Source organism: Camelus ferus, chromosome 23 (assembly GCF_009834535.1).
Source record: "Camelus ferus isolate YT-003-E chromosome 23, BCGSAC_Cfer_1.0, whole genome shotgun sequence".
NCBI lineage: Eukaryota > Metazoa > Chordata > Mammalia > Artiodactyla > Camelidae > Camelus > Camelus ferus.
The window spans coordinates 2,031,941-2,054,909 of record NC_045718.1 but is presented as its reverse complement, the minus strand read 5'-3'; the positions used below and the strand labels follow the sequence as shown (position 1 = coordinate 2,054,909).

Sequence of the window (22,969 nt, the reverse complement as noted above, 5' to 3'; positions counted from 1 at the left end):
CATATTTTTAGAAAGAATACTGTAAAAAATTCTTTTCAACTAAGTTTATTCAAAAGAGCCAGAAGAAAATAAAAATGATTTTCATGAATGATCTTTGAATAGCATCTTACTACTTTTTAAAATCATGCAAAGTAGGTAAATGAAATAATGGAGCAATTGGATGATCCCTTTTTATGATCAGAGTGGAGTCATGGCATTGTAATTTTATAACATTGACCATTATCTTCTTTTTGACCTTTTTCATTCTCAAAATATCTAGTCTATAGAGTGCAAATTCACTAGCATTACCCTTAGAGAGCCCAATCACCCTTGGTCAGGAATCTTTTCTTCTGCTCCAAAGGGCACCGTGTCCCCCTTTGCTGTTGATGGATCAAGTCTACCAAAGAGAGCTGGAGTTTCTTATGAACAATCCAGCCTCGTTTCATTACCACTCCCCTCGGTAACAGCTCCCTCGCTTTAGTGAAAGCCTGCTCATTATTCAGTTCCCAGCTCCAACGCCTTTTTCTATCCTTCTAATTAGAAGCCCGCTCTCTGAACTTAAGCACCTTGTGCATTTCTTCCTAGATGTACTCTGTCTATTTTATTTATTTGTTTGTTTGTTTGTTTATTTAATTTGCAAGCTACTTGAAGACAGGGACTGGGCTTTGCACAACTTTATTTCTTTTAGTATTTTAAACATACTTACGACTGCCTGACTGAATAAACAAATGAGGATTAATTTTCTTCATGATATTAACTCAGAGTAGGTTAGATGTTTTGAAGAGAAACTGATCTATACTGCAACAAAGGATTTTCAAGAATAACTAAAAAATGTTTAATGAGAGCACTTTTCTAAATGTTTCCAAAAAGTGAAATTCTCAACTCTAGATTTCAGACTAGAGTGTGAAGTTCAGGAGCAGCGTGAGTGCTTGAGTGTTAAGGACTGTGTGCTACAGAGTGCTTGCTTTTAAACTGTATTTTCTCTTTTTAAAGCACTGTTGTAATGAAATTTGCAGTACCTGTCCAACAGTTCAGGGCCTAGGTAACCAAGTAGATAAAATAAGTGGTTTCAATGATTGGACTGACTTAAAGTGAAGCTTTTATTTCAAATGAAAATGTTTTGGATGTCTTAATGACTTCCAAATCACCTGTTCTAGGGTTTTACCAGTCTCAAAATATTTTTGGATGCCACACACCAACTCCAAGCATGCGATTTGCTTTATTTGTGGTTACTATTTTCACTTGTATTTTAGGCTGAGCCTTCCCTTTTTTCTTTTATTGTCTACTTATTTGGTTACATTAATGTGGACTTACTGAGAGCTGACAATTATTAGAGATAAAATACAAGTACATGCAACAAATTTAACTAAAGTACTTTAATGTCATAACATACCACAGCAAAAACTAATGCTATTCAGAATTTTTATTTTCAAGGCTTCTTACAACAGAAGGGTATCACTGACTTTTTCTGCCATCAAAACAGAATGTGGACTCCAGAGAACTGTTTAAATCCATTTTCTTAGAATTATTTTTTCTTAAAAATGGTGCAGATGATGGTTTTCTGCTTTTATTTGAGAAATTATGGAAAATTAGCATTTAGCATTTTCTTCTGAAACTTGGGGCATTTGTAGTTTTAAAGCAAACTCATTATAATTTTAAAATTTCTCTGTCAAAATTATGATTTCTGTGAAAGTATTGTGATCTACCTATCCGGTCTCCTTTGTCATATTTCATACTGTTTTAGCTAATATGGGGACATTCATATTAAGATCATTAGCTGAATATAAATTTCATCTCTTCATGATGTCATCCTAATTAGTAGAATCAAGTCATCTTACATCCTCAACAGAGCTGACATTCTCCTGGCTGTATACTGGTGCTTCTCAAACGTTAGCAGGCAGGAGGTTGACTCGGAGTCCCACCCCCAGAATTTCTCATTGAGTCAGCCTGGGGTGGAGCCTGAGAATGAGTATTTGTAGCAGTTCTCGGGTGAAGCTGATGCTATTGTTCCAGGGACCTCACTCTGAGAACCACTGTTCCTGGCAAAGAGCCAGAGTACGGGTTCTAACCCCCTTCCCAAGAGACACTTTCTCAATGCAGCTTCTTCCCTCTTCTAATTAAACCATCAGACGTGATGAAATGTACTAGTAATCGGCTGAGAAATAGTTAAAAAGGAGGCTAGCCCCTAGTGTGTACAGGTATTAGGCCAAATACTTTGGGAGGGGCACACCAGTGAGTACAACCCTCACCTTCTGGACCTCCGCACGTAGCAGGGGGATGCAGAAGTGGTGCATGATTACAGGTGGTACCTGCTGTAGGATGCAGCAGACACATGAAAGGGAAGTGAAGGGTTGTGAGAGTGGGAGCAGCTAGAGAGGAATTAGTGTTGAGGGGACCTAGAAGCCTTTTTAGAGGGAAAGGTAGAGATTCCTGTTTTGTTGTTGTTGTTGTTGTTGTTATTCTGGACTAGAAGAGAAAATAAACATTTATAAACACATTTTTTGTACTGTCTTTTGAAACAAATAAAATCAAACAGAATGGCAAAATATATAGCTTATTTCTGAACAGCATAGGTGGTTATCTTAATAATTGTTCTTACGGTAAATAAAGTATTACTGAGTCTGCTGAACAAATATTGAATGTGAATAATTCAGTCAATGATATATAGAAGGAGATAATTCCCAAGTTGTAATTGTGAGTGTGGGTATTTTTCATCTTATAAATATTATTTGTTTCTGAAAATAATTTAATTTTTAAGCAGAGTGCTTCTTTTTCCTCAAAAAATAGTTTATGAAAATAGACGATTTTTCTTCTTTGGCTCAGACCTTAGACCAAATCAAGAAACAATTCAAAAAGAAGAGTCGTTATGACAAGAGAAAGAAAATGTGCAAGGCAAGAAGACATGAATTATTGCATGATAGGAAATAATCATTAGCTTTCATTTGGGCTTAGAACTGAGTAGAATCGTGTGCTTCTTTTTGTAGTCACTTCTCTTACGTTGTCATCATCATTCATATACACAGACTTCCATCCTTACATGGAGACAATAGAGTTAATTCTTTACAACAGGAACTATATCCAACGTAATGGTCCTGCTGTCCAGGATTGTCTTTGTAAAAATCTATTAATTTATTCATTCAAATAGACATGGACAAAATAGCCATGGTCTGTATAGAGTTTGCAGTCCAGTGGGTGAGACAGATTAAATAAGCGAATATATGCATACATACGTGGTTATAAACGTTAAGTCCCATAGAGGAAAAAACAAACTTACAGTATTATAAGTAAGACTAACAGTGAGAGAAAATTCAGATTGCTGTAAAAGGAGTTCAAGACAGAAAATACAATGTAAGTGAGGGTCCTGAGGTAAACTGTTTGCTAGGAAGTGAAGTAGGGTCATTGGGTAAATTGTTTGCTAGGGAATAAGGCCATTGTGACCAAAGCATAGTAGTCAGAGGAGAGAGTGGAATAAAGCAAGATGGGGAGATAAGCAGGGCCCATCCAGATCGGAAAGGCCTTGTGGGTTTTTTTGTTCATTTGTAGTTGCCTTGGGCTAATTAACTTTTAAGCATCTTTTCAGTTTCAGTCTCTTTTCATACCTCAGTATGATGTACGTTAAAATTCTTTACATACTCAAAAACTAGCAAGTGGAAACCATGTGTTAAGGAAGAGAGGACATGTGTGGTGCAAACGCAAAACTGTGTGTCTCTCGTGGTCACATAAAGCTCCCCAGTTAGAACATTATGATTTGAGGATGAAGAGTAGTGACAGTTCTTTTAAACTTTCCCCAAACAGAGCGCTTTTTCCTTTTGTGGACTTTCGGAAAATAATATGGATACTACAGTATTCAAAGTTACCCTCTCAGAGAAAAAGGTCTATGGATATTTAAATAAAATATTGGATAGTGGGGTGGGTATAGCTCAGTGGTAGAGGACATGCTTAGCATGCAGGAGGTCCTGGGTTCAACCCCCAAGACCTCCATTAAAATTTTTTTTAAAGTAAATAAAAATATTTAAAAAAAAATTGGATGGGGCAAAATGTATCATCTCAGTATTGCATTGTGCTAAGAGGCATGGATTTGGGTGTCAGACCTAGATTCAGATTCTGACTCTGCCCCTTTCTAGTGTGAGGGTTTGGGTGGAGCTTGAACCTCTGAGAATCTCATTTCTTGATCTATAAAATGGGAGGGGTAATATCTGCCTCACAGGGCTGTGAAAGGATCAAACGAGGGAGGGTATACGTCTTAGCCAGGAACCTCTTGGAAACGAAATGTAAGTCAAGGATTAAACTGCTGATGCTTTATTTGAGTGCTTCTAGCCCAGGGCAGTGAGGGTGAGGAAAAGGGGGGGTGGAGCGTCATAGATGGAAACAGGCTCTGAGACGACGACTTGGTTCATGAGTGTTCTTTGGGAGCACCTTGGGGAGTAACATCTCAAAGGGAGTGGCAGAGGAAGGCAGGGAGAAGCTGAACTGCATCGGAAGTCTCAGCGCGTCTCAGGGAGCTCTGGGGTTTGGGTGGGCCTTTACAGTAGTGCCACACTGACACAGAGTATGGGTATGGGTCTGTGTACTCCTTCAATTCCCAGTCGTTGGATGTGGCTTGGGGGAGAGGGTGACAAAACCTGGTTGGGACAGTTGATTTTCCCCAGTGGTATGCAGCTTGATGGCGACTGTAAGACTGGGGGCTTTGATCCGATAGCGAGGGTGTGACATGATGAGCTCTGGCAGCCCTGGCCACTACTTCACATCACGTCCCATAGCAACTTCACCTAGCGTGGCCTGTGTGCCTGCTTTCCTTAGGCACACAGGTGTCCCCCCGGTTTGCAAGGAGACCTCTCAAAGCAGCACGTGGAAGACAGAAAAAAGGGAAATGTATTTGCATGACTCTCTTCTGTCTCCCATTTCCCACTGGTCAAGGTTTACCCCATGCCTCGTGGCTCTTAGGAAGCCAGATTCCGTGCTCTGCACTCTAGAATTTCATCCACAAAGGGCACACTAATCAGGAGACAGAAAGGAGGAGATCGTTGAGGGGATTTAAGAAAGCATGAAAGACACATTCAGTTGAGTAGATAAAGCAGGTAGGCCAGGACCCAACTTAAAGGAAACGTTCTTTAATGGAGCACCTTACGATGTACCAGCCACTACTCTGACTGCTTGACCCAGATTAATCTGTTTGATCCTCACAATAGCTTGGTGAGGAAGATGATACTGATACTGCATTTGCACTTTGCAGATGAGGATATTGAGGCTCAAAGATGAAGCAGCCAGTAAGTAGCACAGCAGAGATTCTATAACCAGGGGTCATTTCAGAGTCTGTGTTGTCTAACTGCTCTGTTATGTTGCCTCCAAGTGGCTATTATTATTTTTATTATTATTATCATTATTAGAATATGTAAATATTTTATTATCTTCTAAAAGGCGTTAGCAAAATATATTCAAATATGTAAAACGCTTTACAAAATTTTCAGTAATTTTTACCTTTATTTTTAAACTAATATCACAAAATGTTTTGTATACATAAAAACTGATGCAGAAAGTCTTGGAACCTATCCAAATTTCTTTAACTATACAGAAGAAAACAGGATCATAAAGTAGAAGAAAATATGTGTGTGTCATTGACTAAGAATATCTTCTGCATGGTATTTCTTGTATAAGGATGACTACAGCCTGATATGGAGTTAGAGAATCTGCAAATCTACGGATTCTAATTCCATTCTTGCCATTGACTGATTCATTATTCAGACTAGGTTATTTGATCTCTTTATGTGTTTCCATATTTGTAAAATAGAGTATAGAGTTATACCTATAAAGTTATACCTGTCCCATAAATATCACAGGGTTTTTTTTTTTGAGGATAGAAATAAAACAATACACCTGAAATAAAAAAACATATTCATAACAACCTGAAACTCTTTGAGAAAATGTTTTAAGCGTTTTAAAAGCATTCAAAAAATTGCTGGATTAAAAAATAGGTAAATTTTATATTTTTGTAGGGAACCCTAGTTACGATGGGTATCCATCATTTATCTTTAATGGGCTCATAATTTTTGCTGTATCCTTTACACTAAACCATAGCCTCATCTGTATTGCTATAACAAAAGCATGTAATTCAAGGATAAATAATTTATTCAGCGTCTTCTACTTGGTCATTTAACAAAGAATATTTAACATAAATATGATTGTGGTATTCAGTACAACTGTATACTTTCAAGTAAGGCAATAAATAAGCTAGGAACATAAGATTGATTTTTTCAATAGTTGTATGAATTTATCAATAATTTTTGTGTTTTGAAATTATCCCAGATTATTTTTTCTAGTGTTTTGTGAAGTTTCTTGAATTTATTTTTAGGGCTTTCCAATTCCTTCTAGGCTTACTCTGTGTTTTCTTTATATACTGGAAACTGACATTCTTGTACACCTCTCTGTTTCAGTTCTCCTAGTCAAACTCCCCAAGTACACATTGTTTTAATTTTACATTTCCATAGCCTGAAAATGGACTGTTTTTACTACTTCAAATAATTTCCACTCCTGATTTTGTATCCAGGTCCTGTTTATGTCCTTGTACCTTACCTGTTCATCTGTGTTCAATTTTATTGGGCTTTTTTTCTTTCTTATGTCAGATCTCTTTGTAGATGTGTTTTTTAATTTTTGTTATTGCTCAGAAAATTACTCTGCTTATCTTTGGAATAACATAAAATTGGATACATGCATATCTGAGTAATTATCCTTACCGTGGCAATTCATTGGTTATTTTCAATTATCTTAAAGACTTCTAAGAGGAATTGTAGAAGAGATATTTATTTTTTTATATAATATCAAAAGTAAAGATTAAAATTCATAATGTATCCACTTTTTTACGTAACATATGATTGTTATATTTTCCTGGTAAAAATTCTCATTTATTCATATGTAACTGTCTTGGAATTTGTACCTTAAGGACAAAGAAAGGTCACCAGTCCCTCTAATTCCTGGTTCTTTGTCAAAAATGGACACAATTAATGAGGTTTGTTTGGTACAGAACAAATTCTCAGACACAGATAGAGATCCTTTCAATGGAAACAAATTTGTTTGGCTTTACCAGGTTACTTAGCGATTAATAATAGCCTTGAGATGCAGGTCAGAAAGGTCATTGTGCCAGCTTGCCAGCACAATCTAAATGTGCAGCCAGCCCCACTCTATGGGTGCAGAGGCCCCCAAAATACTATGCATAAAGTAAAACAGGCTATTTTCTGATTCCTTTTTTCATATTAATAAGCAATTTTCAAGAGAAGGATGGCAAAATGAGGGCCATGCCACTCCAAGTAATTCATTTATTTTGCAATTTAATCTTATGTTGAAAAAAAGTAGGTCTGCTGCAATAGCATAGCATGGTGATTTTTAAACGTCAGTGTGTTTCATAAGTAACCTTGTATGGAGTATTGTATTAGCCTTTAACAGAAAATTGCAACAAAAATATTTCTAGTCATTGAAGTAGAAGTGAGAATCTTTTTTTTTTTTTTTGGAATTTCCCCCTCTACTTTCCCTTGCTATCTTTGAGGGATGCGCTCTGATGATTTTGCTTGAAATTGTACTTAAAGAACTAGACACTAAGTTACATATCTATTTTTTAAAAGAATAAAGTACCATTTCCAGACATTATTTTAACATGAGTAATTAAACTTGTTCTATGAAAATAAAGGATGTATTCTTCCATAATTTGATAATGTCTTATTCTATTTAGCAGGTATTTTTCACATAGTATATATTAAGAGCTTATTTTTTTGTTTAAATTTCTTAGATACACACAAATTGCTGATGAAAAGTTTCATTATTTTAATGGAATTTGTTATACTTAGAAAGTTGTGATCTTATGCACCCAATTCAGCTTTTATTCTAATTTTTGTTATAATTGAACAAAATGTCACCCTTTCAAGTACAGGATAATATGTCACATTGTTGATATTATTTGAACTGTTAACTGAAAAACCTTAGAATAAATTAAGGAGATGTGTAAAAACCCATGACACTTTTTAAATTGGCCTATTAGTATATAAAATAATTAGAGGTTTGTAAATACAAAATTTAAAGGAAATCAGTCACTCAGATGTTTTCTCAGGACATTAAAGTGTGTCCAAAATAGTCACCCTTCAGTCAAAGGAAATTATAGTGCAGTAATTCTCTTACTTTGCATTTGATAGATTTCCTTAGCTATTGAGCTAATTGTAAGTAGCATTTGATTTTCAAAATTTAACCACTGAAAAAAATCACTTAAATGCTGTTTGAAGATTACAAAGATTCACCTAGAAGGTGCCAGTAAGATCGATTACAGCAGTGATTTTGATGGATGTGGGTGATGGTTGCTTCTCAAAAACTTGCTCGCTTCTCATCAGTGACTTCAGGATCATGAATAGCTGCACACTGTTCCGCTGCAGGGAGGCACTGGAGGAGTTTGCAGAGATGAAGGACAGAGAGGAGAAGAAAGCCGACCTCGAAAGGGAAGAGAAGAAAAGAGATTACCAAGCCCGAAAGACGCATTACCTCCTGAGCACAAAGCAGGTAGGTCTACCTGTCCCTGACGGCTTGTGTCAGCCGCTTGGGTCCCCAGCCTGACAGAGATAAACTAGCAGGCTGAATGGGACATGACTTGTTGAAAAGCTATCACAGAGACACTACTTTGAGTTCAATTTCGCACCGCTGTGTAGGCGCACGCAGGCACCATGACTCGTCTGTGACAGTGGCTTCATAGTGACCCCCTGGGGCGAGGCTGGCAGAAAGGTCCAAGCCAGCAGGGTGCTAACACAACACGAAGCGCATAACTCCGCTTTCCAAACCCATATTGAGTGGCTTCCTGGTGTGCTGGGACTTGATCAAGAACCAAGAAGTTACTTAGCGGAGGCTGCTTTCGTGTTTCCTCTGTCAATTGAGCTCAGGTTGAAACTAAAACCCTTCTTTCATCTTTTCTAAATTCCGATGCAAGTCTTCAAGTACAGTTTTTCACAAAACTGCTTGAGCAATCACGTGTTCGTATAGAAATATAAATGTGGAATTTGGAATACTTAGAAATGTCTTGTCTGATATGTGATAAGATTTTAGCACCTCAGATTTGTCATGGTTGCCAAATATGTTGCATGTAGAATATTCTGCTCACAAAGAGGTATAGTTTAAAAAAAGCATGAATGGGGGGGGGGTTGAGATGTACTTTGTTACTTGAGCTGTAGGCAGGAAAGTAGCAATTTCTTGGTTTGTATTCTTTCTCACGGACTTCAAGTCCAGTGTCAGAGTTCTGGCTGAGTGACGTGTGCAGATGTCCTCAGACAGGGGCAAGTCAAGTCCCAGGGGTGGAGGGTGAGATCTGAGACTGAATGCCATCCTCAGAGGCATCCAAATTCAAAACCGCATTAAGTACTAGGCTGGCAGAGTACGTTTGGAACACAGACGTCCTGTGCCTGTGGCCTCTGTTTGATAGTCTAAATGACAATACTGTTAATAAGATGGCTATCTTAATATTTACTTGAATTTGGATAGCTCAGTTGTCTTCATTTAACAGGCAAGGAAACTGAAAATCAGATAATTATGTGACTGGTTTATAGGCACAAAACTAGTAGTAATAGCTCTGATATTCAAACCAAGGTCTTTTGATTCTAGATATTTAGGCAATAATTTGAAGACAATTTTTAAAATCAAAAAGTATAAAAAGAAAATACTTTTTATATTGTTATAAAATCCATAACAATATAAACATTTTAGTTGTATGATTAGTGGGCTACATTTTAAAAATTTAAGTACAAAACAAAAGCCAAATGTGAATTGAGTGTTTATTTTGAAATGCTCGTTTCAGTTTTAACTCTCAATCTATGCAGGTATTTAAAAATTTACTGAATAAATATTCAAATCAAAATAATTTTTATTAGAAGTGTATCAGGACAGAAAAAGTTTTGTTGAGCTACTTAAAAGGAATAATTCTAGCAGTATTTTAGCAAAGAGAAAAACACTATTTCATTGGTGATTTCAATAATTATGATGTTAGTGTAGTTTCTAGAATATTGATTTTCATATTAAATTTTCATAATTCTACTATAGCTTTACTTAGACAAGTTGAAATAAAACATTAATTCAGACAAATAATGCTCCAGAAAAGGTGAAGAATTTTGTAAGCTAAAATTATACTTGTGAATTCATATATAGATAATAAATTAATTCGTGTTATTCAATGTATAGTTTTAGGATGATTATGTTGATATTACTAATATACTGACAACACAGTTTTTAAGTCAGTTTTAATCCTGTGTTTAGTACCAATCTGATGTATATCTTAAAATAATTCTAAAATCTATTACTAATTTTTACTGATATTAGTTATCTCATCTTTATGCAAGCAAATATATTAGCACTAATAGGAATTACACAAGTAAATAACCAATATTGCAATGAGTGAATTAATAGACCCCTCAGGGTTTTATTAATTAAAAAGTTCAAGTCATATTAAAGCACCTTTTATATATGTTTATTTCAATCAGAAAGCTGAACATGGTAACTTATTTGCATAAATAATCAATCACCATTTACTAGTAGTAATAAGGTTAATTTGTTGCTACAGACATAATAGGATTAGTCAATTATATTTCCCTGAAAATACTGTTTGTTATGCACCCCATCACCTGTAAAACAGGATTGGGTTTAGCGCCCTTATTAAATGAACACATCAAAAAAAAATCTTTGTCCCTGTAAAAGTTTTATGAAAAGAAAGGTAATTTTAGTTGATTTGAATATGTAAAATGCGAACACTGCTTCCATTTGTAAATTTAATTTATCTTTCTGCAAAGATTGATTATTTAATAAAGTTATTTATTTTGATTCAGTAACCAGTCAAACTAAATCTAACACACATAGGACATATTTCCTTTGAAGAAAATCTCATTTGCAGATTTGTTTTATTCCAAATTAACAGACTTTCATTCCCTTGTCCTTGTTCTTGGGTAACAAATTATGTTGTCTGCTCCACCTACTGGTAGATATATGCAAAGGCCTATTGTTGGATTCATTAAAGGACACTGCCTCTGAAGTGTTGCCAGAATTTTTCAGCATCCTCCTGGAGATGAGCAAAATGACAGATACAAATGCCAGACTCAAGCTCTAAATCAGAAAAACGAACATTTAGAAATCTAGGTTATTATTTAAAATTATACACATCAATAGTTTCCTGATTAGTGAGCGTATTACCCTGTTTTTTAAATTTCAATGTGCCAATAAAAAAGGATAAATAAATACAAAATATACTTATAACTCAGTATATTAAAACTATGTGTATTTTATTTTAGTTTTGGCATTGCATATTTATACATATTCAAATTAAAACTGAAAGCTTATGAAATTAATTAGAATTTATACACATTTTTTGTGGAAGTAATTTTCATGTGATCTTCATATAATATATTCTATCTTATGTAATTTGCAATGTTTTTCCTTTAGTTGGTACGTCATATTTTCTCATCAACACTGAGATGACTTTCAGCTATTTATGATTCTTTTAAAAGACTCCATACTCTGATTAATATTGATAAAATTTTATTTTTAACTACTTTAATTTTTAGAGAAACAAATGGTTTCAGCTACTTTCTTTTCAAAATGGTATGAAATCACACTCATATACAGAAGGAAAATATCAGTTTTAAAAAGTAAATTTGACATACCAATAATTAATTGGCAGTCTGTTGATATGGACCACATCTTTATAAAACAAATCTTTTAAGAGGAAAAAATACATAAATTAGGAAATATAGTAAGTCCTCCAAATCATTTATTGCCCTCAACTCTATTTTTCCAGTATGATAAGTGGGAAGATTCCATGCCTTACCTATATTAAGTACCTAATATGTGATTGCTTGCTTTTAATTTGAGATGATGAAGTAACAGAAGAATTGTAGCCTTTCAGTGTGCATCTGCCTTCTGTGTGTGTGTGTGTGTGTGTGTCTTTGTGTGTGTCTTTGTGTATATGGCATATTTGGAAAGTACCTTTGGAGAGCCGTCTCATAAGGAATTGTCCTCAGGCAATGGTATTCCACAGCAGTGGTTAGGTAATTCAAGTGTGATGTCAAAACATACACCTGTAATAACTCTCCCAGGTTCATTTTAGACTTCTTGATTCTTATCTCAAAACCACTTTATTTTTTTACTTCAAAACATTAATTTTGTTCCTTCCTAATTTCTCCTGGACTCTCTTTCTCATGTGGGTTTATCACCATCCAGTTATCCTTCTTGAAAACACAAGCATTCTGGTTCTGTACTGCTCCTTGAGTTACCTTCAGTGTTCTTTTTACCCTTTCTCTAAAATGACTTAGAATTATAAGAACATCGGAACTGATTCTGAGTGTGTTCATGTACAAAGATAGAGAAAAACTAGTACCTGCATAAAAAAGAGTGAAGCAAGCCAGAACATATTGTAGATTTCTATGGTAGCTTCCTGTGACTAGCACAAAGCACTTTTAGTATATTTATCCTCACAATATCCTATAAAGTAGCAGTTATCTTTCTGGTGACGGAAATGCTATTGTTTGGAATTCATTTTCCCTCTGGACACTTGGCAGATTTATTCTTTCAGGAAAAGTATGTAGTAGATAAAGATCTGACCTGCGATCTTTGGGTCCATAGTTTAAGAGGCAGGTCTCCAAGTTTGGTCATTTGTTCTTGGCCCCAAGTGGACAGTCCACATCACCAAATCATCACATAATTAGTTACCGTTGGCGATCTCTGTTCAGAAAAGGCCAAGGACTGAACTACCCTGGAGAATGAATTAGCTATTAACTTTTACATTTTATTTCCTTCCTCTTTAACATTATAGTTTTTATTATCCTGTAACGTATGAAAGGGATAAAATTGTCCATTGTCAGTACTCTTTGAAGAGACAGATGAAGTGGTTAAAAAATTATCTTATTGGGTCCCCAAAATGACTCCCTTTTCTGCTCTTCTCTCCTTGCCATCATTTAACCACCACACATCTAAGAAATGGACTCAAAAATGCGGATAGACATAAAAATAAAATCAAAATTAATTAAAAGCGAGATGACTTAGGTATAAAAGTGCCGTAGTTGCTTTTCTTCTATATTTTTTTTTTCTTTTCAGTAAGGCTTCATTTAAAAAGTTTTTTAAAAATTACTTTCTTTTCCGTAAGGCTACATTTAAAAAGCTATTTAAAAATTTTTTTCTTTAGCAAACACATATAAATCTCTCCCTATACGTATGACCTGGGGCAGATTCCTGTGTTGTGGGGCTTGAAGCTTATTCATCAGTACATATATTCATTTTCATATTCTTTTTCATTAAAGTTTTAATAGAAAATTCAAGGCAGAAAAGATTTAGGACAAAATGTGTAACAGAAGTAGTTTCCATTTCCTACCTCGGTGTAAAAATATCCCTCCCTTCCCCTTGTATTCCAGCACAGCGTATGTTAAATTGCATTGTATACATTTTACATAAGGCAGTTGATAGCTAGTTAGTATAGACTTATTTCTATTGGTTTTGTATAAAATTAAGGTTGCTGGTAAGTTAATTACAATCAATCATCAATTTCTTCATTGATTAGAGAAGAGTGAGTTTGGGGAGGTTCCTTTTGATATCACTATTTATATTAATAATATAATGAAATCCAAAACCTAGATATATGAGGAAGTTACACCATGCTCTAAGTAGACCAGGTGCAATCACTGGGTCTGTAATACTTTGTAGGTTTAAGATTCATTCCTGTTATTATGACTACTTTTCTATTTTCAGGATGCTGCAGAAATACTTTAGATTAAGAGCAGTTAGATGCTGTTATAACTGACACATAATGAGGAGGTGGGGTTTGTCAGCTCATGATTCATTCTCGCTCTTCTGTGAGACCACAAGAATAACTTTATAGAGACAAGCCCTACTCTCCCTAAATCCTTAATGTTTAATTCACTCTTTGGGGCTGGAAAACGTCAGAAACCTTTCAACACAGTATCTGGGGCCAAATTTTAAAACCTTAGGCTTTACATAATTCATCTTCTTTCTTCCCTTCTCTTTCCTCCTTTGTTCTTCCTCCATACCTCTTTCCCCAGGCCTTAAACCCTATCAGCAAACACATTATACTCTTCATACTAAAACTAGGGACATAGGGAGAGCAACTACACTTTCAAATGTTTCCTTAAAATTAACTCTTAACTAAGTCGATGATTAAGATACTCAGTCACTGACTAATGTCGCTGATTTGGTCATTAAGATAACCATAAAAAACATGAATATTTCTTAACTTTTGAGTTTAATTTATGGTCCAACACGAGAAATCATCTACAACCTAAGGTTTTATGCAATATGAAGTAGGTAAATGTTTTAAAAGATGTAGGAAAGTTTGCTCAATATTTTATGTATTTATTACAGTCACAAGAGAAACAACTAAAGAGAAATTACAGTTGTTTATTTTAAAAAAGTGTAAAATTAGCTTCATTTTGGAATGACAAGCATGGTTTTAAGTACGTTACTGTAAAGTGGCAAGTTTCCTGTATAGCTTGTCGATTGCTGTTTCTGCCTGCTGTTATCTTTTGACAGTTGGGGGTATTTCAGTCAAAAATGAGTTCTGTTGCCCACACGGTATCATAGCAGACAGTAAAATAAAGGAGAAGGAAATGGAAGGAAGGTGTGGAGAAGAGAGAAAAGGGAAAAATTTTCTCTTTATCTGAATCTGTGAATATCTCTTGTTCCTAAAATTAATAAGCTGCATGTCTTAATAGCTATTATTATATTGAAAGGAAATACTGGCTAAAAGGATGTCTCTTGCTTGGTTTGGAGACAAGTTATGTTTTCAAGATGCTTAGTCTCCTTAATGAGTTGAATTTCAAATTTTTTCCTTAAATTTATTTGGCATTATTTCCCATTTACTTTTAAATTAAACCATAGATAGATAGATACACATACGCATATAATTTCAGTTCTAATATCCCACTGAAATAAACTGTGAATCATTACAATAATATAATTTTGTTGTAATCCCATTCATTATTTCTATTTATGCTCTATGTGCATAAGTTAACTTATGATCATCTATATTACTCTTGAACTCACTTCATTAAGATGATTCAATGTATTTCACCTGTATTCTGAATTATATAGCCATACCAAAATCAACTTCTCTGTCAACTATTATCTGAATGCTTTCCCTGACCTTCCAAGGCAGAGTTATTCCTTTTTCTCTCCCTCTATGTCTTAATATAACTTTTACCATTGGTATTATGGTTACAGCTACTTCTGTCTGATGTAGGTGAATTCATAAAAGAGAGCAATCATGTCATTCTAATATCCCCAATTTCTAATACCAAAGTAATATCAGTTGATGAAAAAATAGTTTATATACTTGTCTCCTAATTCTGATTTATAATAATTTTAGATCCAAAATAAGAAAGATAGCTTTTATTTCGATCTGTTATTTACTAGCTCTTTGCATTAAAAAGCTATTAAAAACGATTATTTTGAAAACTATAATAATTTTTAGTAACTGATCTCTATATTGCTGAATATACTTTATGTTGTTTTTTAAAGGACAAATCTTATATACAATGAAAAAGCATAGGGGAAGCTAGTAATTTTTAAAGTTCCTTATGTCCCAAATCAGATCAGTTTATACTACTAGATAGGGTGGAGCTGAAATTTAGACAGATCTGGCTGTCTTCAAAGCCATCCTTTCTCTTTATGGTATGGTTTGAAGGGGGCGGCAAGGGTCCTATCTCAAGAATATTTTCCTGGATGATGGCTGAAGTCCCATCTGTAAAGTTCTCTTTCTCTGAAGGTATCTGGTAGACAACATATTCAGTATCATTAGCCTTTAATCCTGTGTGAATGAGCTAATCAGTTCCTTTAAACATCAGGAGGCAGACAATTAAGTCTAAGATGCAGGGTCCTCTCACAGAAAGGCAGGCAAGCCCTCGTGGGCACTCCTGGGAGCTTTTAGACCATGCGTTTGTCTTGTTAGGAAAAGAGCCATGCAGAGAGGAGTAAGGCTGGGTACTTGTCACCTATTAAGTATTTTCATCTTTAGGGATCAGCTGAAATTCTGAAACCACAGAAATCCTGTTCAACACTGAGTTACACATTGTTTTGTGATCATATATTATTTAAGATCAAGAGATAGCTATAAGAATACAAATGTGTTATCTCACTCTTGACCTAACTACTAATGCTTCTTTCAATTAATGAGTACTCATGTCAGTGCAAGAGCTGGGCTTGTTATGTCCCAGATGATAAAACTAAAGCTGTATTATTGGTATGTTCAGCACCATCTGAGATGGCAGTCTGGTTAATGGCAGAAGTTAGGCACGGTATTTGCCCAAGCACTGTTATGGAAGAGTCAGGGCAGAAACTTGGCTGAGAAGGGGAAGGGAGATGACAAAGAGCCCAATGCCTAAACCCACTTTTCCCTGCCCGAGTTCCAAAAAAAATTTGAGAGAAAGACAGAAAAAGCAGATAGATGAAGATCAAATGTATTAGTTTTATTAGTAATGAAAGCTGAATTGGAAGTTTTACAGTAGTGAGCTTGCTTCTACTTAATTTTATAATTAAGTCTACTTCTCAGTCATAAGCAAAGCAGGAAAACTGAGTCTATCCTTGTAAATCTTAAAGCACATGGGGACAAAGGATGTTTGGTTTCCCATAGATGGGCTGACTTTTAAGAAATGGAAGGAAAGGACTAAACTAGGCTGGATCAGCGCCTTTCCTGATGTGCCAAACTGAGAACTCACTTCTTCCTTGATATAGTGAAGGGCAGAGAGAGGCCAGTGAAAACATGAGGAATAGGAATATATACTCCCGCTGATTAGCTTTATAGGTTTGATGAAGAAACAGTGTTACAGGAAGATTTTTAGAAAAGTAGAAACTTACCTACAGCCAGCATAGTACTCAGTGGTGAAAAACTCAAAAGCTTCCCACTAAAATCTGGGACAAGACAAGGATGCCCACTATCACCACTCCTATTCAAAATAGTCTTGGAAGTCCTAGCCACAGCAATCAGGCAAGAGCGAGAAATAAAAGGGCTCCAAATTGGAAAAGAAGAGGTAAAAGTGTCACTATATGCAGGTGATATGGTACTATATATAGAAAACCCTAAAAGGTCCACACAAAAACTACTAGAAATAATCAAAGAATTCAGCAAGGTAGCAGGTTACAAGATTAACATTCAAAATACACTAATGATGAATCAACAGAAAAAGAACGTAAAGAAACAATCCCCTTTAAAATAGCACCCAAAGTAATAAAATACCTAGGAATAAATCTAACCAAGGAGGTGAAAAGTAGAAACTTGTACATGTTGACAAAAGAGCTTCTTGCAGAAGAAAGCTGGAAAATACAGGAGAAATGAAATCACTGAATAAGCAGAGACCCAGAAAAGGTGGGAGAGGATGTGACGCAAAGCACAAAGTCGTAGGCTGAAGCAGATGGAACGAGAACCGACTCTAAGTCAGGAAGGGAACGGAATATAAGTGCAGGATGGTATATGGGTACTTTTGCAGGGAGGGGTTGAGGTTGAAGTAATTAATGTTTGAGGACTTCAGTATTCTGGTTGATCCCTTAAAATACTCCTGAGAAGAATCAGAAACAGAGGGTTGTTTAGTGGCTCTGAGGGACCAGCTGGACTTGAAGTCCACAAATAATGTCGTCTCCAGCCTGCCTGGTTGTATGGTTTATTCCATCGGTATCGGCAGCCCGAGCTCGGAAGCATGCAGGATAATAGTAACAACAGCTAACATGTATTGAATGCTTCTGACTGCTTCACATGAATTACCTCTCTTAATTCTCATATACCGCCCTGTAAGGTGGACAATTATCCCTAATTCATGGATGAAGCACAAAGAGGTAACGCAGGGACCCAAGGTCGGTGTTAGTATGTGGTGGTCTAGTTCCAGGGCTCGTATTCACAATGTGTACATGATACTACCTCTTTAAAAAAGTTAGCATTTATTGAGAACTTATCCTTGTGTTAGGCACTGTTCGAAGTGCTTTAGCTGTATTAACATATATAAACTTATACATGACCTGATGAGATAGTTCTGTTATTTCAGAGGAGAAACCCATGGTACAGTGACGTTAAACAATGCAGGTCAAGATCACAGAGAAAATAAGAGAGAGAGGTGGGAATTCAGGTTTAATTAATTAATCACTAAGCTATACTGCATAAGTTGAATGGATTCCCATCTGGGATATGGCCAGGTAGATATGACAGGATAGTGAATGTTAAGACCCTGAGTAATTAAAATAATCAACCATGTGACTCAGATTAGTAGGGGGCAATGTGAGGGCAAAAAGGAGATAATAGATTAGGAAAAACTTGAGGGATCCCTCGACTTGAGAGCTTTAGGAAATCAGTCTTATGGTTAGCAAAAATAAGAATGTGAGAAAACGAGTAGACTACAAAGTTGTGCTCAGAGAGTGAGATACTGATGTTTAAGTCTATTGAATTGTTAACACAGAGCAGTTCTGGATGATGGGGGTGTGTGTGGTGTGGCTAACACTGTGTAAGGGTGAAAGTCAGTGAAGATGAAGGAATCGAAGAACGATAAACTGTTGGGATGGTCGCCCATCTGTATATGAAATCACCTAAAGTTATGCCAGAACACCTTGTAGAGAGGAACACTGAACTACATACGAAAGGCTGTCATGAATGTGGGGAGTAACCAGCTAGTCTGTGTATAATAACCACAAGAGGTGGGGGGCAAAAGAAGAGAGATTCAGATTGCAAGAGGGTGAATGAATCCTGGTTTGCAAGTGACACTGGGGACCCGAGATGATGCAAATCTATCCCTGGTCATTGAGATACAGGGGGATGCTAAAGTGTTTGGTCAGTGGGGCTGCAAGGGAAGTGGTGCTCTAGAGGAGAAGGAAGCTTCAGTTACAATTTTAAAAGGCAGAGAATGTGCTTACTGAGAAGTTTGAGGGCCTGGGAAAGTGGTTTAGCCTGGACAGGAGAGGGGGTCCACAGGGCAGGGCTGAAAGGATTATAGGCACGGGAATCAGGGCTGCTGGAGAGAGTAAAAGAGGAGTTGAGGGTGGGTGTACTAGAAGATATGAAGGAGAGCAGTGATTAACTTAGCAGAAATTTTTTGGGGCAGAATCAATTTGACCAAAAACCACATAGATAAGTAGTTGCTTGATCCAGCTATCTCCTGTTCTGGGAAGACTTAAGTTGCTGTACTTATTCTTCATTTCAGTTGTAACAGACTGAAAGTGAATTATGGATTAAAAAGCATAAAGGAGGTATTATTTCCTCAAATTTTGGGAAAAAAATACATAAAAACTTACCAAAAACAACCCAATAGTACACCCAAAAAAACAGAGACTAGACTATTATTCATTTTAGACCAGATCAGTTTTTTGATCAAAATATTGATTGACTGACTTCTTTTCAAAAAAATTACTTCTCTGCTAAAATTATACTGTGGCCAAATAGTGTTACCTTCAGAATAGTGCTTCCCCCCACGGCCCCCTGCAGAATGGTCTATTCCCAGAATGGGTGTACATTCATGTCAACATGAATTTCAAGTTTTTATAATTATTTATAACCTATCCAGGCTATCACTCAAATGAAAACACAGGAATCATAGCCAAATCTGGAGAGACTGCCCAGGGAGCAAACAAAAGAGAAGGTAGATGAAGTCATACTGGTGGCGGTGGTGGTGGTGATGGTGGAGGGCGGGGTTGGCTGCACCCCTAGATAAATTACCTAAGCAAGAAAACAAGCAGCTTTCATCCAGTTCTTGCAGGGATCAGTAAAATAATGACCTGGCATTTACAGATAAAGAGATAAAGGAGTTTTTTAATGGGGAAGGTTTCCCAGAAAGTCTTTTACATGAAATCTTTCTCAGGAAGTCTTTCAAAATGCAATATAGTTAAAGGGAGATCCTGGCTAGGGGAAAATATATATATTCTTTCAGGTCCAAGATCTTCTGAGTCATCATGAAATTGCTGTATTTTGGAAACTGAAACCCATCTCTACTTCTTTTTCCTTCCTCACATTTAGTGAATTATGATACGATTTCCACCATAGGAACAGAGTCGGCTTCTGCAAAGGTCCCCTGTCCCCTTCTAATTACCATTGCAGTTGTGCGTAGCGTTCTCATGCTATTCCACCTCTGCCTGGCATCTGATCCCAGTGACCTCCTCCTGGAAACCATCTTCTCCCTCGTGTCCTGCCTCCTCTCCCTCTCTGTTTTCCTCTTTCCAGTGCCCTTCGATCCATGAGCGTCTCTTCTCCCACCTACTTGCTATATATACACACTCCTAAGACTTTTCCCTAGGAAAAAAATCTCAATCTTTATTCTCCCCCTCTGTGACTCCATCCATTTTCACAGCTTCAGCCATTTTTATTCAGAAAACACTCCAGTTGCTGGCTGTGACCTCTTTCCCAAGTTCCAGACCTACCCTGACAACAACACACTGGACCTTTCAACCTGAATGCTTTGTGGGAAGTTCAGTCCTAATAACCCCCAAACAGAGGTTAATATTACTCTATAGCTGGTTTTCTTGCCACCTCACTGCTGGAGTTCTAGAAGCAAGCTTTTCTGTAACTCCACATTCTCTTATCTTCTTCTTAATTAACCTGTTATCAATGTCTTTTGTCTCTTTTCCTATAAAGTGTTCCCTAGTCATGTCATTCTTCTGTTTCCACTGCTCTTTTTTCTTACCTCTGAATAAGCAAGCTTCACCTTCTTTACAAACTTCTGGTCTTATATCACTTACTTAGATAAACATGGGTTGTCTAGTCTGAGCCAGGTATTGAGGTGGGTAATAAACCAGAGTTCTCAATTCTTCTTTAAAAACAAAACTAAACTAATGCCCAGACACACACCTAAAAGATTCTGATTGAGTTGGTCTAGGGTGGGGCTTGGACATCAGTAGTTTCCACGTTCTCCAAATGACTATAATTTGTAGCCAGAGTTGAGAACCACAAACTTAAGTATGTAAACATCAAGAAAATGGGTGCTATGCTTATCCAGATGGATCTTAAATTCTAGCTGGGGAGACAGACATTGAAGAACAAATATTCATATATATGTATAATTAAATGTTATAAGTGCCATGAAGAAAAATGAACAGGGAACTTTAAGAGAAGGAACATGGTAGGACAATGTGTCTGGGGTCACCAAAGTTCTTTAAAAAGGAGTGATGTTTAATGTGAATTTTTAAGGGTGAGTATAATTTGGCCAGGCAAGGAAGCAGATGGAAGAAACATTTTTGATGAATTTGAGTCATGGAAGAGCCTGGCATGTTTTGAGGAAATGAAAGAAAGCCAACATGGGTGGTGTGTGTGAGGGATGGTAAGAGTGGCTTACATGAGCTTGGAACAGAAAAAAGGACTTAGTTGAGAATACGTTCAATTTTCTTAGGTGCATCGAAAAGTCATTTATAGTCTTTTAGGGACTAAAACAATTTTTTTGTTGTTTGTAATTATTGTTCTGGCTTCCCTGTAGAGAGTCAGAGGGGTTCAAAACAGAGCAGATGGACAGAGACTAAATGTAAGTTTGAAGCTTGAACAAGGGTGGTGGCTATGGATATTAACAGACGCCTATGGGTTGAAGATATATTTTGGAGAAAGAATTCATAGAATTTTTTGGTGGGTTGAATATAAGGGGTGGGGAAAGATCACTTATCATCGAGGATGATTCTCAGGTTTTTGGCTTAAGAAACTGAGAGCTGGTGGTGCCATTTACTTTTTTTCTAATAAAGTTTGTTCTAGAGAAGTATTAGGTTCACAGCAAAATTGAGCAGAAGGTATAGGTATTTCCATGTACCCCGCACCCCTGCACATTTCTTTATCTAGATTTGCGTTTTCTGGACATTTTATATAAATGAAATTATACAGTATGTGGCATTGCATCTAACTTCTCTTATTAGCATAATGTTTTTGAGATTCTTCCATGTTATAGCAGGTATCAATATTTCATTTCTTTATTGTTGACTAGTGTTCTATTCTGAGTGACTATATTCAGTTAATTTATTAATCTGTTGATTAACATTTGGATTATTTCCAATTTTGGCATCTACGAACAATGCCTCTATAAACATTGGCATACAAGTCCTTGTGTGGGCATATATTTCCATCTCTCCTGTACAGATTCCCAGCAATGAGTTTGCTGTGTTATATGTTAAGCATGTGTTAAACTTTTTTAAAATAGGCTTTTTTTTTAAATCAGTGTTAGGTTCATAGCAATTTTGAGCAAGACGTTGCCGTATATAGTCAGTCCTCCATGTCCTCAGGTTCTGCATCCATGAATTCAACCAACTGTGGATTCAAATATCCAGAAAAAAAAAATCCAGAAAGTTCCAAAAAGCAAAATTTGAATTTGCTGTGCACAGGCAACTGTTTAAATAGCATTACAATTATTTACAAGTATTTACATAACATTAGGGATCATAAGTAATCCAGAGATGATTTAAAGTATACAGAGGGAGGGTGTGTACAGGTTATATGCAAATACTATGCAATATACGCAAATATTTTGATATCCATAGGTTTGGAAGGTTGGATCTTGGAACCAGTCCCCTGAGGATACTGAAGGACCACTATACTCTCTACACGCCACCCCCCCTCCCCAAGTCATTGTCAACTGAAGTCCATAGTTTATATTAGAGTTCACTCTGGGTGGAATATTCCACTCCATTCTCATCTTGCTCGTATGACTTCTGAGGAAATATTGGATGTAATTCTTATCTTTGCTCCACTATAAGTGAGGTGTTTATCCGCTCTGCTTCTTACAAGACTTTTCATCTTTGCTTTTTGAAGTTTGAATATGATATGCCAAAGGGTAGGAGTTGTTTTTGGCATTTATCCTGGTTGGTGTTCTCTGAGCTTCTTGGATCTGTGATTTGATAATCTGACGTTAATTTGGGGAAATTCTGAGTCAGGGTTACTTCAAATAATTCTCCTGTTCCTTTCTTTCTTCTCCTTCTGGTATCCCCATCACATGGATGGTATACCTTCTGTAGTTGTCCCACCATTCTAGGACATTCT

The 22,969-nt window shown here is 36.3% G+C and overlaps 1 protein-coding gene across 2 annotated transcripts in view; it reads left to right on the top strand.

Moving 5' to 3' along the window:
• The window catches only part of SPATA17 (spermatogenesis associated 17), a 137,327-nt gene that overhangs the window by 50,166 nt on the left and 64,192 nt on the right, over positions 1–22,969 (top strand). Inside the window, exon 6 of one of the 2 annotated variants that reach the window (XM_006188158.3) lies at positions 8,391–8,514. In XM_006188158.3, the coding sequence (XP_006188220.2) occupies positions 8,391–8,514 (124 nt within the window). Of the gene's footprint in view, positions 1–8,348; positions 8,515–22,969 lie in introns of both variants that reach the window. The other variant, XM_032466769.1, reaches the window with a different exon arrangement.